Raw genomic sequence first — 17,785 nt, forward strand, 5'->3', positions numbered from 1 at the left:
TTGGGAGGAGGAGGTCGGCAGGCCCATGTTGAGGTCCCAGAAGCCTGGGTGTGAGCTGAACAAGCCCCCAGCCTCACACGTCTCTGAAATGGGTCCCAAAGCCTCTGCCCTGTGGGTTTTGGGAGCACCGAGTCTCTGTGCAGAGCAGGCACGATGCCAAGGAGGGAGCAGGGGGCCTCACGGTGGGTCCCCGCTCTGCCTTTTCTCCAGCCGCGAGCTTGGGCGTCGGTGCCCTGTCTGTGAAGAGGGTGATGAGAACCCCCATCCCTCGCCGGGTTGTTGGAGGGTCAGAGGACAGGATGGACGTGCCGGCACTTTGTAAACTGTGAAGCACTGAACAGATGTGGTTCAATTCACGTGGGAAAACGAGTTGGTTCTAGAAAGGCAGAAACGCCATTCCGAATGTCTGGGCTCCTCCGCAGACCGGTCCTACCACCCCCCCCAACCTTCGACATTCACATTCACATGGGGATTATCTACTCAGCTCTCCAACCCCACACAGACGCAGGGTCCTGCAGAGCTGAAGAGAAGGCGGGACACCTGACACAGGACCCCTGTGCGCATGACCCAGCCTGGCGGGCCTTTCTAAGGCTGAAGAAGAGGGGGTGCCCACCGGGGGCACTGCCCGCACCTGAGCCCAGGACAAAGATACAAAGGACAATGGAAACACTACCCGGGGTGAGAAGGGCCATTGTCCGCTCAGGGTCATGGGGCAGCCACCATGCTGGGGACACGGAGGTGTTGAGTGAATGGCCCTGGCAAGGTTTAAAATCCCATGATTGTTAAGGGTGTTCACAGGCTCGGGAGGAGGACTGCCATGACCCCACTCCTCCCCTGGGACTTGCTGGATATTTGTATTGTTTCAACCAGCACCTGCTAGACCCCCACCCCATGCTTGGAGGCCTGAGTGAATCCAGCACCTGCCTGACCCGGAAGAACTCCCAGCTTGGTAAGGGTGAGAACCCTGTGATGCCACGAGGCAAGCATGGTAATAACAGAACTTTCCAGATTCTGACAAATAGACGGAGGGAACAGTTCACTCGGTGTGGGAGATTGCAGTGGGGCGTTTGAGCTGGACATTGAAGGTAAGTAAGTGTCCACTGGACAGAGGGAGGCCGTCCAGCACGGAAGGGTAAGCACAAGGGAGAGCCAGGAGCAGGTCCTGGCCCTGGGGCAGAAACCAGCACATTCTCTTCCCCAGGGGCAACAACACACAGAGAGTGCCATGGGAGCATGGTGACGGGTGGGGGCAGAGGCCTTCCCCGGAAAAGCGTGGACCAGGCACGGCTTTAGGATGGAAAGGAAGGACGGGGCTGGATTATGAGCAGCTTGAACGTTGGGTTAAGGAGCACGGGCTTTATCTGGGCAGAGACGACGGCTGAATTAGGGGACTGTGTGATCGGTTCTGGGGTTCTCCGAATTCCTTCGGGGCCACTAGGGTTGGAGGACGGAGGACGAGTTGAGGGGGATGAGAGGCAGGAGGTGGTGAAGTCTGAGCCAGGGAGAGTGGACGGGGACCCTCAGGAGAACCGAGAGGGCGCCTATTTGGGGGCGGAGGCCCTGCCTCCACGCCTGTTAGGACAGCACTTGCTAACGACTGCACTGAATCGGATGTGCCTTTATTAGCACCTACGGCAGGCTCCCCTCTGGCCGGGCTGTGGGGACACAGCTCCTGGCTGTGACAGCAGAGAAGCCAAGCACATTTCCTAGGAGGCTGGAAGGAGCGCAGCAGGATGACCAGTGTGGAAGGGAAAGGGAGCCAACCGGTGCACCAAAAGTGACAGGTGTGGCAGGAAAGGGTGGGGTGGGGGCCAGACCCAGTGATGTACCCTGAGCTGAGACAGGCTGAACCTGATCTCCATTCATTGGACCTGCTCTAGAAAGCTGGCCCTTCAGGGACCTCAGCCAGAGGAACAGTAAGGGCTGATGTGGCTGGAGTGCGTGCACGTGTGTGCATACGTGTGTGTGCGTGTGTGTGAATCAGTGGGAGGGGGAGGAAGGGGGACTAGGGGAGAAGAGGCCCGGATGGATCCTGAGGGCCTTACCCCAGAAATAACACAGGCAAAACACGGGGCACTCAGCTCCTCATGGGGCGTCTCTGGGCCCCGGATCCCTGTCTCCGGTTCCCCTCTTCTAGGAGAAAGGACGTGTCTGTCTTTGCTATCACTTCAGCTGCACCCTGAAACGTGAGGGGTGTGGGAAACAAAGGGGGTGAGTAAGTGGGGCTTCCCATAGGCACCAAGGAGGCGGGAGACATCTCCTGTCGCTCACTCTGATAAGGGAGCAGCATCGAATTCTTCCTGTTGAACAGCATTGAAAAGAAAGGGCCCAGTCTGTCCCTTACTGGCCTCTTGTAAAATGGCGGCCTGATTTTCCCGACATTCACCCCGTGGGGTGCAGGTCTCAGGCCCTGCCTGCAGAGGAGGGGCTCCTTCTAGACAGTGAAGGGTTGAGCAGAGCCACCTGCCTGCATGTGACCTGCAAGGGTGGGGACAGGACATTCCTCACTGTGAGAACCGACATGCTCAAATCATCCCAAACAATGTGGCTCGGTTTCCCAACCCCCCCCCCCCCCCCAGTCCAATGTGTTTGGTTGATTTTGGAACTGAAAACTGCACTCCATTTTGGCAAGTGAATGCTTTCTGGAAAAAAAAAAAAAAAAAGAGCTGTGTTGAAAAGACTCTTTGCTGCTCCCAGCTGCTAACACGTGTGAGAGACTCCTTCACTGCGAGGCCCATTTGCTCTGGCAATAACAGGGACCGAAGAGCGGGGACGGGGCCTTCAAAGTCTGCTTCTCACAGCAGACCATTTAGAATCACTGATTGTCCTGGCCCATGTCACAGGGCTGCAGGAGAGCGGGCAGGGCCCCGGGGTGGGGGGGGGGGGGGAGGGCAGGCAGACCTGGAGCAGAGGCGATTGGAACTTGAGTCATGCTCACCAGGGGACATAAAGGAAATGGGGCTCAGGGGTCAACCAACAGAACTGGACCAAGCCTCACTCTCCCACGGGACCCCCCAGGCCGGCCTTTGCTCCTCTGAAAATGGGAACAGTGTTACGAAACTACCCGAGCTGACTGATACCTCTAGAATGTCCCTATGCAGGGGCGCATCAGGTTCCTCCCGCCCCTCCCGTCTTAGGCCACCTGTCCTGCTTTTTTTGCTTGGGAAACAAGGTCATTACAGGTGGCTCTTGTCACCAAGCAGCCCAGAGCGAGTTCTGCGGGGCTTGGTTTTCCAAAATGCCACCTTTGGCTGCCTCTGAACCTTCCCCTCTGAGAAGGGGTTCGCCTGGGGACACAGATGGAGACAAGGAAAGGGTCTCCTGGAAGGGGGGGTGTGAGCGCCCCTTGTCCTGAGCTTCTGACACCATGCTCCCCCCTCACACCGGCCCTTAAGGGGGTTTTCTTGTCCTCCCCTCGGAAGCCCCTCCTCCCACCCAGGGGCCCTCTGGCAAGTGCCTGCCAGGCACCTGCCGGCCAGGTGATGGCACCTCATCCATGTGGGGTGAGGGGGTGCCGTCACAGGACCCTGGGACTCCTGCTTTGGGGTCAAGGTCAAACAAAATCAAACAAAATGACCTCTGAGGCTCCTGTCAGCCCTGAGACTCTAGGAGCCTTTACCTAGTTACTTCTTGGTTAGTTCTTAATGAATAACAAACCGAACATGACAGTGACAGGCAAGCTAATGAAATAAATGAGGCCAGTCTGTTAACTACACCCGGGGAGCACACGATCGGGATGGGAGAGTTGGGCGTGCCCACACACTAGCTCCACTCGGTTTTCACAGCACGGTGGCAGGAAATCAGCGTGATGTCCCCGGGATTTAACCAGTGTTCTTTCGGAGGCCCCGGCAGACCCAAGTCTCAGCTCTCTCGAGTTCTTTCCTCTCCGCAGCTCGGGCTCAGGATCGCTGGCGCCCCGTGCCCCGAACGCAACAGTTTTACCCCGGTGGCTGCTTCCTGTGAGCCCAGAATAGAAGATGCCATCTGTCGCGTTTGGGATGTCATATGTCCACCGATGACTCACGCATAGTTGGACCACCGAGAGGAAGGCGGGTGGGTGCCATCAGCCTGTTTCAAAGCACAGCTCAGCAGAACATGGAGACGGCATGTCAGGCAGGGGGCTGTCCCGCAGGGGTTCTCCGCGGCCTGCCCTCCGTCCACAGGCGGGGAGCACAGAGGGTCCTCTTCGGCCCCGGAGGGCTTACCCTTCATCGGCAGCATCGAGTGGCCATCAGGACAGAGCGTGTCCGGAATGCGCTGCCTTGGGGGCGCTGTTTGTGCAGGACGGGGGGTGGCCCTCCACCGGCGGGGCCGAGGGGGTGGCGTCCGGGGGGCTGCCGCTGTCCAGGGGCCGGCCCCCCGCCGGGCCACTGCGGCCACACACCAGGCGCTTTTCGTCCAGCAGGGACAGGTGATATTCACATAGGTCGATCAGCGAGGCCACCTGCTCGTGGAGCGGCAGCGTCTTGAACTTCCTCTGAGCCAGGTAGAAGAAAGCCTCCACGAAGGCCTGCAAGCACATTCCTGTGGACAGAGAGACCAGCGTTAAGGGGGGCGGGGGTCGTGTGCCAAAGGGGCCCACACGCTGCCCGGGGAAGGCGCCGCTCCAGCCACCGGGCTCCTTGCTCACCACCATTTCCGTCCCAGGAACTTTAGTTTCTGGGTTAAGCTCCCAGAGGGCCTGCCTTGTGCCAGGCACCAGCTGGGCGTTCACGACCATCTGCGGAGTCGACCCCTTCATCAGTCATGTGGGGGAGGCTCAGCACTGGTTTACAGATGAGGAAACTGAGTCTCAGAGAAGCGGAGCCCGCTGGGCAAAGTCACACGGGTAGGAGGTGGCAGAGCTCATACGCAGCCTGGCCCAAGGCCTCATCCCTCTGTGCCACCACAAAACATTCCCATCAAAACCCAGCCCCTGATGTCGATAACAACGGGGAAAGTTTGCTCCTCAGAGACCCCTGACGGCGATGCCCTACATGTCGATAGAGGTGTTGGTTATCTGGGTGTGGGGGCCTGTCACACACTGTGCCTGAAGTTTTGTGCGTTTTGCTGTATGCAAATTTTACTTCTCTCTACCCCTTCTCTCTCCCCGAAATGATATTCTAGAAGGTCATGGCAGTCCCCACTATGTCCCTGAAACGTTCTTCCCTTACGTTGCCTCATAAATTCCTACTCATCGTTGGGATCAAAGCTCAAAATCCCCCGCTCAGGAAAAGCTTCCCTGATCCCCAGATCAGACGCGGCCGCTGGGACGGGCTTCTAGCCCTTTCCTTTGCAGCCGACGGCGGCCTGTTCGGTGTTCATTTGTGTGGTCCTTCCAACAGCCTCTCTCTTCCCGGCTGAGTTGGGACCTCCAGCTCACCTCTGCTCCCCCAGGGCCAGATGCCCAGTGCTCAATATACAACGCTGAATACGTGAGTGAATGAATGGATGAGTGAACAAATGGGTTAGTGCTAGGTACTTCACAGACATCGCCACTAATCCTCACAGCACCTTTTTGAGATCAGTGTTATTATGCCCCGCTTTGCAGATGAGGAAACCAACATTCAGAGAGGCTGAGTAACTTCCCTAAGGTCACGCAGCCAGAGAATAGTGGCCTGGAAATTCAAACTCTGGCTCCCAATTCTTTTTTTTTTTAAGTTTATTTATGTATTTTTAAGATTTTTTAAATGTTTATTTATCTTGAGAGAGAGAGAGAGTGCGAGCAGGGGAGGGGCAGAGAGAGAGAAGGAGAGAATCCGAAGCAGGCTCCAGGCTCTGAGCTGTCAGCACAGAGCTCGATGCAGGGCTGTAACTCATGATTGTGACCTGAGCCAAAGTCGGAAGCTCAACCGACTGAGCTGCCCAGGTGCCCCTGACTCCCAGTTCTTTTAATAAGTGGTACCACATACAACGTTCTGAGTCTTTCCAATGTCCAAGCAAAACTGAACCCCATGACCCAAAGTCAGGGGATTGCCTGGACTCCTCAGGGAAGGTGACGCTCAGGCTGGACGGAACGCCACAGGCATTTTAGAGGAGGCTGGCTTTGCCTCTGCTAATCATAGCTTCCCAGTGGCCTTGCTCCCCTGCTTCTGTCCTCAGGCAGAAGCCTGGCCTGGAGGCTTAAATACTGGATTATAGATGGACCCTGGGATCTGAGAGCTCTTCTTGTGTTGGGAACTTGAGCTGAGCAAAGTTGTTTCTTTGTCTCCATCCGAATCCATCCAAGCTTTTTTGCTCAGCTTTTCTTGGCTCCAGATGCTCTCTCCAGGGCTCTGTTGGGCCCTGACAGGAGGAGCTGATAACGGGAACAGGGACCCTGGCGTAAAACCTTCTTAATACAAACAGAGGTCTCGTGCAGAGAGACACAGGGAAAAGGGAGCTTCCGTCTGAATCGAGAGACAGGGGTTTCCTAATCACCGACAAGGGGCCCGGGCTCTCCTAGAGTGTGAGCGTGGATGCATGCATGTGCACCTGTGTGCATTTGTGCATGCGTGCACGTGCGTCTGTCACAGTCAGCGGGAGGGTCAGACCCAAGCAGGGTGCAAGGGGCCAGGATCCAAAGCCAGAGAAACCCAATGCAGCCCCAGCCTCCCATTCCAGAACCGTGTGATCTCGACAGTGCTACTCAAAGTGTGGACGGCAGATGGGTGCCGAGTCCGGGAACTGTGTGTCCCCGGTCTCTGACAAGATAAGGAGCCTGGGCCAGAATATAAATCACCCTCCTCATCAATCACATTGTTTAGTTCAGCTGGCAGTATTTTGTAGCAAGTCTTTCTCTACAAAGGAAGCGGCACTGGTTTACATTTTGGCTCAAAGCCTCTTGTCCAGGACTGTACAGAACAGTTCGTGGATTGCAACTTTGAGCCGCCCTGGTCTACACACCCCTTCCCCCCGCTTTAATGCACATGACACTGTGGTGCCTGGATGGCTCAGTCAGTGGAGCATTTGACTTGGGCTCAGGTCACGATCTCACGATTCGTGGGTTCAGGCCCCACACTGGACTTTGCGCTGACAGCACGGAGCCTGTTTCGGATTCTCTCTCTCTCCCTCTCTCTCTGCCCCTCCCCTGCTCGTGCTCTCTCTCTCTCTCTCAAAAATAAGTAAACATTAAAAAACAAATTTACCATGCATGATCTTGTCAAAATGCAGATTCCGGGGTGGGGCCTGAGACACCGCATTCCCATCACGCTTCCTGGTGGTGCCCACGTGGCTGCTCTTTGGAGCACAGTCTGAGTAGCAAGCACTGAATGCGTTTTACTCAACCAATATTAGTTTCTTTCCCTTAATTAAACTAATAAGGCTACGATTGAAGCAGTAATGCACAGACAAAATATAAAGGACCTTTTTTGGGCGAAAAATATGACTAAATCATCTGGAAGGAGACCTTCTAAAAAGAGAAAGGAGACATCCTGTGTTATACTGGGTTTTGTTTTTGTTTGTCTACATGTCCTGATTTTCTCGAGTAAACACATACCTTATTTTATTTATTTATTTTTTTGCGGAACCTAAAAACAAAACAAAATGAATAAACAAACAAAAAGCAGAATGAGACCTACAGATACAGAAAATAAGCTGATGACTGCCGGAGGCGGTGGGGTGAACAAAATGGGTAGGAGGGTCGAGAGGGCAACACAGGCTTCCCATTATGGAATGAATAAGTCACGGACCCAATTTTAAAACATGCAATGGAAAATTCTAGGAGGTGGAAAGAGGCGAGGCAGGGGTAGCTGCTTCTCACTGTGAACCCTTTGCTACCACTTGAATTTGAGGTTATGTGCATGTATCACTTTGAAGAAAACACGATGCCACCTTCCTGAATACACGTTCTGCTTTGATACAGTTTATATGCATGCAAGGAAAATAGAAGCAGAGTGAGGAGTAAGGGACATTACTGACTTGCAGGAACCAGGCTTGGTGTACGGGGTGCTCTGACCTCACTACGACTCTTATTGTGCCTGTGAGAAAACAGAGGCCCAGAGAGACCAAATAACTTGAGCTCGGGTTACATGCCGATAAGGGCAGCAGGGCTGGGATGGATTTGAACCGGCCTCATGCACTGCAGGTCCTGAATCTCATTCCTGGAATAAGGAATGGGCAAAATGGGTAGGGCTTTGATGGGCAGAGGTGAGCCGGAAGGGGTGGGCTGGGCCGAGAATTGGGAGGAAGGAGGAGGAGGTGGGGCGTGTGGCCCCAGTGATGGCCCCGGGCACCTGCCGCAGGACAGGTGGGGAAGGGGCAGCTGGACTAGACCAGAGAGGACTGGAAGGCCAGGGGACATGAGCCGGGAGGCATGGAAGGGGTCCGAGGAGAGCGAGCCGAGGCGGAGTCCCATGCCTCGTACAGCCTGAGCACATTCTCCGGTCAGGGGATTCCTGTTTTGTATAGTGGAGTGTGTTTGTTGGCTTTATTCCTCGAACGCAATCCTGTGAGGTGGGTGGAGGCTCAGAGCCCTGCCCTGACAGACCTCCCTCACCAGAAGGGACTCATCTAAGGGACTCTTGTCTCTTCATACCCAGCCGAGCACCATCCCTCCCCGCGATCCAAAAGCCTGGTCTAGCAACTTCCTTTTACAGAAGAGGGGAGTGGAATCGAGGCTCAGCATAAGCAGGACTAGGACCCCAGGTCTCCAGACCTCAAACTGCACTACCATCACCAGCACCAAAATAAGAAAGAAACCCAGTGAGGGTTGGGAAGAAGGACACCCCACACTGCACACCATGCACATGTGGGTCGCCGGTCCCCACAATGGCCGCCTTGAGGGGCTGAGTGTCTTGCTCCTCATTTCATCAATTGGCCCAGGAAATGGCGGCCGGACTCAGCTCGATATTTGCTGAGCTGCAGAGAATCGAGCCTTTGTAGGGTTCTGAGGGACTAGGGGTGGAGGGAGGAAGAAAACAGGAGGAGGAAATGCACTTCAGATAGTCCAAGTGGCCTTCCCGGGGTAGGGCTGCTGGGGTTCCCACCCGGATGGCCTCCCCTGCCCTTTCCAGATCCTCACTGACAGTCCACATGTTCCCTCTGGGGCTTTCTCCTTCTTTCCTTTATTTTCTTTCATTCATTCATTCTTTTGGAGAGAGAGAAAGAGAGAGCGCGCGCGCTCAAGATTGGGGGAGGGGCAGAGAGAGAGGGAGACACAGAATCCCAAGCAGGCTCCAGGCTCCGAGCTGTCAGCACAGAGCCTGATGAGGGGCTCGAATTCAGGAACCGCGAGATCATTGCCTGAGCTGAATTCAGGAACCGCGAGATCATTGCCTGAGCCGCGAGATCATAAGCCTGAGCTTAACCAACTGAGCCACCCAGGCGCCCCTCTCCCTCTTTCTTACATACAGTGAGAAGGCCAACAGAAAGCAAAGGCAAGCTCATGAATGTCCGCTTTCTAGAACCTAAGCATCCTTGACAACTGACCTTCAAACCACTCTTTGTCTACAGAAGATGTGTTTTCACTCGTAATAACAGCATGCACAAAACTTTGTAGTTACTGTGCTTAAAATGGTATCGTAAACATTTTTGTATGTTGCTCTATAGCCTTCATAACATTATTTTAATAGTGGCAGAATATTCCATCAAATCTTACTTTGTATATCATTTCGCCATATCCCCCACTGTTGAACACCGAGGCTAGTTACATTTGCTTCACTATTAATGAGAACATAAGCACAATCATAAGCACTTGGCACATCACTGTTTTTATTTCTGATGCATTTATTGTTTTGCAATAAAACCCTAGGAATCAGGGGTGGGGGGCATTAAATGTTAAGTCTGGTTTTGGTAGTTAATTTCATGTTAAAAATACTTAAGCCTTACAGAGTCCTCAAACAGACAAAGCACGTGAATGGGTAGTTCACATACATTAGCAAGGAAGAGAGAAAACCTGCCATTGAAGCCTACTGCTCACCCATTAACAAAAAATGTAAAACAACGCTACAGGTGAGTTGATGGTGAAATTGCTAGGGACTTTTGAAAAGCAACTCGGCAAAAGTTTTTAGAGCCATGCGAGTATTTCAAAATATTTCTTCCAAAGGAAAACAAAAAGCACACAATGGTATTCACCAGCAACTTACAGCACTGTGTGGGGGCGGAGGAGGGACTTATAGGGTATTTTTGTATCTTTCTTTCTATTTTTCTGTATTTTCCAAGTAAGATAATGCATGTTCATTGTTGATAATAATTAGGAAAAAATATATATATATATATATAATCTTAAAAATACCCCAACCCAGCCTCTAATGTCTGGAGGTCTAGGACGCTACACTTGGCCCATCCCCAGGTAGAGCTAATGGCCCTTCGTTGGGATCGCCCCTTGTTTCCTCCTATGTATTGGGACAAATCCATGGGTACGTGGCTGTCTCCCCAGTGGGACTGTGTGCTCCTGGAGGCGGGGACATTGCCCCAATCTTCTCTGCATCTTCAGTGCCCAGCACAGCCTGGCACACAGCAGGCACCAATAAAGAGCCATTTAATCCCCTTGAATGGGCTGCGACCTTTTCAGCGATCTTGTGACGCAGGTGTTATTGTTGCCACTTTACACCTGAGGCCAGCAAGGTAAGCCAAGGGGCACAGGGAAAGACGACCCTCTGAGAACCCTTCTCTTAGACGCCGTGCAGACTCATGAGACCAAGATGGTCCAGACCGGAGGCTCTAGAAGTCTAGAGTCCCCTGAAGGGCTCGTGCAAACACAGACTTCGGGTCCCTCCCCCGGAGCTCCGGGTTCAGAAGCTCTGAGGAGTTGCACTCCTACCACGTGCTCAGGTGCCTCTGAGGCTGCTGGTCCAGGGACCCCACTTTGAGAACCCATCCCTTCCTCCCCATCCTCCTCCTCACTGCTGAGTCCAGTCTGTCCACACTCCACCCTGAACACTCATCTGCAAAACGCGGCCTATTTGCAAAAGGACCTGCCCCCGAGCTTTGAGAAGCTGGATTTGGGGCTAAGAAGGTCTGCCTTTTAAGACGTTCTGAGGGAGTTATTTTTAAAATCTCAGATGATGGAGCCAAAAAGCCATGACATTGTTCCAGCTTTGCATTTAGTCCTCTCTCGGTTTCCTTGGTTTCCGAGAAACCGCACATCCCCCGTCTCTCCCAGCACCATCCCTTGACCGCTAAGTGGGGCAGAGCTCCGTTGCCCTCGCCAAGGCCCTGCCCTTCTCTAGCTGTGCTGAGGAAGATGAGGCTGGAAAGGTTCACAGGCCACGCCACGGAGGGCCCTGTGGACCATGATCAGACTTTGGGTTCTATGCCGAGGAAGACGGGAGGCCACCGGGGAGACGGGAAGTGACGTGATCGGTGCGGCTGCTGTGTTGAGACCAGGGAGACGGGGCACATGTGAAAGGACAGCAAGGAGGTCCCGAGGGGCTACTGCCCCAGTCCAAGCAAAGGCTGTGGGTGGCTTGGACCAGAGCGGTAGTGACAGAGGCAGTGAGGGTGATAAGATTCCAGACAGAGTCTGAGGGCAGTGCAACAGGTCTGAGAGCTGCTGCTGGGTTGGACGTGGATGTTAAGGGCAAGTCAAGAGCCCTCATGAAGGAGGACCTCTAACACCAGGGGAGGACTGGCCTTCCCCTCAAGGACCATGGTTTTTAAACGTTTTATGCATAAAATAACCTGGGGACCTTGCCAGAAATGCAGGCTCCTGTTCCTGTCTCCTGGAGATTCTGTGTGTTGGCCATGAGGCCCCTGGAGTTGTACTTGTACCCGCAGGGCTGGGGACTCTGCACCCACGGGTGATCGGGAAACTTTGGAACCAACGCTCTGTCTTGGCCATCTCCTTAAAGGCTCTCGAGGAGGCAGGGAAGTAAAGAGGTTAAGAAGCCTAGTGCTGGGCTGGCCCTGCTGTGGGCAATCATGAACCATGGGGGATGCCCAGAACAAACGTCCTCCTCCGAAACCCCACTGCCCACCCCTCCTCCCTTCACCGTCTTTGTCCGCTGCGGCTGCCAGAACAAAAAGACCATGGTCTGGGGGGAAGGGTGGGGTTTAAACAACAGAAATTTACTTTCTCACCATTCTGGAGGTAGAAAGTCCAAGATCAGGCTGCCAGCAGGTTTCGGTTCTGGTGAGAGCTCTCTTCCTGGCCTGCATATGGCTGCCTTCTCGCTGTGTCCTCATGTGGCACAGACACTGAACCAGCTCTCTGGGGTCTCTTATTATAAGGACACCAGTCTCTCCGGATCGGGGCCCCAGCCTTATGACCTCATTTTAACTGTTACTTCCTTAGAGGCCCCATCTCCTAATACAGTCACATTGGGGGTTGGGGTTTTAACAATTCCATAGCACCCCAACTTCTCGGTTCTGTTTATGGCTCATCCAGCAGCCGGACACACTCTCCTACCGCCGCCCAAGTCTTTGAGATCACCTGAGCCGTTGAGGAGAAATAGAAGAAATCCTCCCCCCGCCCTTTCCGGCTCCTCCGCCAGCTGCCTGAAAAACCCTCACAGCTCAAACTTGGAGTTGGAGGCATCTCTTTGGTAACATTGCTTTAGCGACCTGTCACCGTAAACGTAATGAAAATAAACCATAATAGTTAATAATTATAGAGCCCTCGTTATGTGCCAGGCCCTGATCTAAAGGCTTCGTGAGCATTAACTTAAATCCCACAGAAGCCCTTCAAAGCAGGTGTCAATATCAGTCCCGTTTTACACAGAGACTTGCCAAAGTCGCACAGCTGGAAGGGGGCAGATCACAAGAACCATTCTCGAAACTTCTTTACTCTGTGGCTGCTTCGAGGGCCTTCAAAGAGATGGCCAAGTCGGAGCATTACGTCGGGTCGTTTAGAAGGAGGAAGTGACGGAACAATGCCCGCCTGGCCCCCGGGGAGGGACGGGCCCCATCCATCTCTGCTGGCTGTCGGCAAGGAGGTGTGGATCTGCCAGTCTCTGCAAACAGGCATCCTCCACCTGCCTCCCATGCCTGAAGATAAGCCGTGGAGCGTTTTCCCCAACTTTATTTTGGGTTGACGGATGTCACTGGAGAAAGCAGCCTTTGCAACATTCTGGATGTGGCCGTACACACGTCTCCCACCCGAGACTGCCACCTGCTTACTGGGGTGCGGCCCCTGACGGACCATGGCCTCATTCTGTCGGTCAGTGGGCGAGGGTGGGCCCACGGGCTCCTTCTGGCCTCAAAAGTCCCGTCACCCCCAACCCTGGGGAGGGGTCCTCGCGCACAGGACATAATGAAAGCGCTGGGGGCTGCCCTCCAATGACCCCATCATCTACTCTGGGGCTCCAGGACGGAAACAGCAAGAATGCCTCACCAGCTTATGAGGCATATCCGTTTTCTCATCTGGTTCTCAGGGTGATGTTCACAAGGAGACGCTGTCGCTGAGGAGTGCAGACCCAGAGAGGCCAGGTGGCCTGCGAGGGGGACCAGACAGCATTGTACCCATGCCTACCTGACGCCCAAACCTCGTTGTTTCTCCTGCATGACGATCTTCTTAACATCTGACATTTATGTATTATTTTACAGTTTACAGAACACATTTGCATAGATGATATAATTAAATCCAAATCATTGTTGACAGCCAGGCATATTATCCCAGACTGAATAGGAGACATTTTTTTTCCTCTCGAAAATACCTGAGCTTCCTTGCTATAATTCTATTCCAAGGTGCTGGTGTGCTGGGCTAGGCCGGCTACATGCCAGTTCCTTCCGTCTCCCCATGATTTAAATCTTTCTTATTACCCACCTAGAATAGATGTTTCCATCTCCTAGTGAAATTCCAAACGTGTAAGTATACACGCTTTCTGGCTGGACATGTTGGTGGGAAATAAAGCTGAACGATCTTGACTGGAATTAGCTGAATGATTCCTATCTGCGCGGTGGAATGTTCCCCGCAAGGGTTGTCTGTGAAGCCTTCACCAACTCCAAGGTGGTTAATCACCGGAAGCGTTCCCCACATCCTTAGGGCACCTTGAAGCCTGGCTCTTGTTTGCTGCGGCACAATCCCTCCAGACATTAGTGCAGTCGCTCCGGGCCAGGGCTGGGGTCTCAAAGGACCGGAGCATCTCCCATGAGGCGGCATTGGGCTCATGGGACAGTGACTGGGGGACAGATGCACTGGTCCGGGTCCAGCTCTGCCGTGGCCTCGCGGCCTCGTCCTCAGCAAGGGGTTTCCCCTTGGCGGGTCTCCGTTTCTGCGTCTGTAAAGTGGGGACGTCACATCTTCCCCAACTGGCTTTTACACGGCACCACCCAGAGGAAGCCCAACACAGTGCTTGATAACCCGAAGCCTCCGGTGACCTCCCCATCCAAGGTTTCTGTGCCGTCACCACACTTTCCTAGGGTGCCATCGTGACATTGGCTTCATTTTCTTCTTTTATGGCGGGGAGCTGACTGCTTGTCTCCACACTAGACTATCATGAGGCCAGGGCATCTTCGCCCCCATCTCCAGCGACCGTGAGCAGGTACTCAGCAGTTGTTTGTGGAGTAAATGAGCAGACTGGCTGGGATTACAGACAGGAAAAATCGTGCAGTTGGTCAGGAGACCGGGGTTCTCGGAAGGGCGGCTGTCCCTGAGTACAGCGGGGCTTTGAACCAGTCACCTCCCCTCTCCAGGCCTCAGTTTCCCCTTCGGTAAAATGAGCGGCAAACTGGGCGATTTCTTGGGACTCCGGGAGCATTGGGAGGGATGGTGGCTTCTGAATGTTTTAAAAAAAATGGTAGCGACAAAAATCACAAGCTGCACGTATTGGGGGCGTTCTGCCCACTAGGAGTCACACTGTGCGTTTTCCCTGCCCATTCATGTAACCTGGTGGCAGCCCTGAACGGTCCCACCACCCGCCCAAAGTCGCACCGTTGGACAGTGGCTATGCCAGGGTTCCCACCACTGCTCTGCACTGTCTCTCCCCAAACCAGATGGAGACCTCCAGAAGGCCCATCCTTTCAGGAAAGAGAGAGCCTCCCTCCTGCCACTCCCCACCCAGCTCAAGAACAGAATGGGACACACCCAGTCGTTGTATTTATGCGTTACAGCAGCAACAAGCCACTATCACCTTTGTCCTTGTCTGGACGGAAAAATTAGTAAGTGTCAGGAAGGAACCATAGATAGACCTTGCAGAAAAACCATTATCGCCAGGAGCCTGGGACACCCAAATAACGAACACAACCAAAGATGCAAGCAGGACTTCCATCATTTCATTAGGCACAGGGCACACAGCGCAAAGTGGCCCAAGGTCCCACCGCAGACCCGTCCGGCGTCACCCGACTCCACCACGGGCAGACACAAGTTCCTGAGTCTCTGGCTGGGAAGATGGGCTATAGGACTGGTCACCGCTTCCTGAAACTCGAGACGTTTCTCCTGGGATTAATGGCTCCCGCAGAACCTTCCGAGGCTCAACACATTCCGCAGCAAGTGGTCAAAACCTCTGGCTTGGAAAGGATTTTAGAGACAACGAAATCCAGGCCCCCACAGGACAATAACACTCAAAAGGGTAAGAACTAATCTGAATGGTGCTCAATATGTACCAGGCCCTGTGGCCAGCTCTCGAGGGGCACCTCTCATTTCACCCTCAAAATGAAAGTCTGGGGGATAGATGCCTTTATAACCCTTTGGCTGTTTACCAGCAAAACTGCCTTTGTCTTGGGTTTTATTTGTTATCTGGGCGCTGCAGGCTTCTGGGGTGCACAGAAGCACAGACATTCAGGCAGGGTCCAGTGGCCTGGAGGTGGGTTGGGGATTCAAACCCGGGCTGTGAATCTGTCCTCTTGGCACTCTGCGCCCCGCATCAGGCTTACTTAGAGAGGCAGGGAGGGGGCCACAAGTTACCTTAGCACAACTGCTGTTAGCACCGTCTATCCGACTGAAGCTCCCCTGTGAGATTCTGAGCCACGGTTGCCCTCCTGGCATTGCTAACAACAGGCATCTGACCCCCCACTTGGTCGTCTCCAGCGGCGGGATGCTCATCACCTCCCCAGGAGACCCTTTCTCACCGTGTGCTCCAGCTCTCTGCCTCCATCGGAGCTCAACTGAGCAAAGCCCTGCACGGGTGTCCCTTTCCATGGCGCAAATCTAACTCTTCTTCCCCACGATGGCCTGGCTCTAGACGGTTTGTATGCCAGGAGCCGGGGCGATTCGATTCAAGTCCACAAACACTGGCCAACAGCCACCAAGTGGATACAGAGGTGTGCGAGCCCTCCTCTGCCAGAGCGGACAGGAAAGTGTGTGTGTGTGTGTGTGTGTGTGTGTGCGTGTGTGCACGCGTGTGCTCACGCTCGGGGAGGGGACAGGGTCAGAACGCAGGGGGAGCAGCAGAGAATTGCGGGAGGAGAGGTAGGTGGTTTGGAGTCTGTGCCTGGTGCTCCCAGCTCAGCAGTGTCTCGGCTTCTGAACCTCGCCCATCGGCCACCAAACATACCAGGCTCTCGCACTGATTAAAGGCTGCCTTGACGTTGAATCTCACCTTTCTAGCTCTGCTCCCGGATCAGCTCCCCCCTCCCCCCGAACTGCTCCTGCCAAGAGACCGGGCACCTTCCGTTCCCCTTCCCAGCTCTCGCTGCAGCGTTGGTCAGAGGGGAAGCCTCCCTCCTTGAAGTACATCCTCCCCACTTCTCTGATGCCCGCTCTCTGGCTTTTCTTTGCATCCTTCCGGCAAGTCCTGGCTCGGTGGTGGGGTAGGGTGGGGGGGCTCTGGTGTTCTGGTGGTTCCTCTCAGGTTCGCAGGGCATGGGGTCCTGCAAGGCTCTCCGCCTGGGCCCGGGTCTCCCTTCCCGTCCTTCCTTCCCTAGGCTTTAAATATCTTCCATGAATCAAGGCTCTCCTCCCTTCGCAAGCTCCCGGCCACACTGCTTTTTTGCTGCTGGGATACCTCATTAGCATCTCAAAGAGCCTGTTAGAAATGGACCTCCTGGTCGTCCCTCTCCATCCAGCTTTGCTTTAAATCCTACTCATTTCAATAAATACTATCTCCACCCACCTCTGTGCTCAAGCCAGAAGTCGGAGAACCATTTTTGAAACTCCTCTCCCACAGCTCCCATCCCTCTCCACCACCGACAGCAACCTCCTCACTGGCCTCCCCGCTTCCAGCACTGCCCCTTCTGACACAGCAGCCAGAATGACCTTTTTAAAACACGAACCAAGCCACATATCCTGCTGTCACCTCGCCACCAGCATTCAGAGCAACACCCACATGCCTTAACCTGCTCGGAGCCACTGCAAGATGGAGTCCCTCCCGCTTCTGCAGCCCCCTGTGAGCCAAAGCCTGCTCTCTGCCTGCGTGCCCCCACCTCCCCCACCTCAGGGCTCCTTGTCATTAGCCATTCCCTCTGCTGGAACATTCTTTCCCTGGGTCCTCACCTTTTAGCACTTAGACATCAACTACGATGCTGCTTGTACTGACAGATCTCCCTGACCCACCTCCTAATGTAAATTAGGTCTTCTCCGCTATCCTCCTTAAAACCTAGTCATTTTCTCTCATTGCACGTAAATACATGTTTATTTCTGTGTTTCTATGTTTCATCTCTGTCTGCCTCCGCTACAAGACTGTCAGGGGCACGAGGCCTGGGTGTCCTACGGGTCACTGCACACACTGTCACGAACACTAGTAGACTAACTGAATTAAATATACACACATAACGCATGGCACATAGTAGGTGTTTGGTCAATGTCGCTTCTCTCCTCCTTTCCCACTGCTTGGGTCATCGACAGCAGGCTGCACTTATGTTCAAACTCAAGGTCTGTCTCTTAGGTGCTGCTAGATGACCTTGGCTCATTCCCTTCCCTTCTGGAAGCCTCAGCTTCTACCTACCCTGCCCAGCTCTTGTGGGGTTTCAATGAGAGAACTTAGATATAAGGGCCGGGCCAGCATCTGGC

The 17,785-nt window shown here is 54.0% G+C and overlaps 1 protein-coding gene across 6 annotated transcripts in view; it reads right to left on the minus strand.

Annotated features, from left to right (window-relative positions):
* Positions 1 to 3,669: 3,669 nt before the first annotated feature.
* The window catches only part of TTLL11 (tubulin tyrosine ligase like 11), a 237,066-nt gene continuing 222,950 nt past the window's right edge, over positions 3,670 to 17,785 (minus strand). For all 6 annotated transcript variants that reach the window (XM_042963433.1, XM_007094509.2, XM_042963438.1 and 3 more), the window contains one exon: positions 3,670 to 4,524. In XM_042963433.1, the coding sequence (XP_042819367.1) occupies positions 4,232 to 4,524 (293 nt within the window). In that variant the 3' untranslated portion in view covers positions 3,670 to 4,231. The remainder of the gene's footprint in view (positions 4,525 to 17,785) is intronic.

Source organism: Panthera tigris, chromosome D4 (assembly GCF_018350195.1).
Source record: "Panthera tigris isolate Pti1 chromosome D4, P.tigris_Pti1_mat1.1, whole genome shotgun sequence".
NCBI lineage: Eukaryota > Metazoa > Chordata > Mammalia > Carnivora > Felidae > Panthera > Panthera tigris.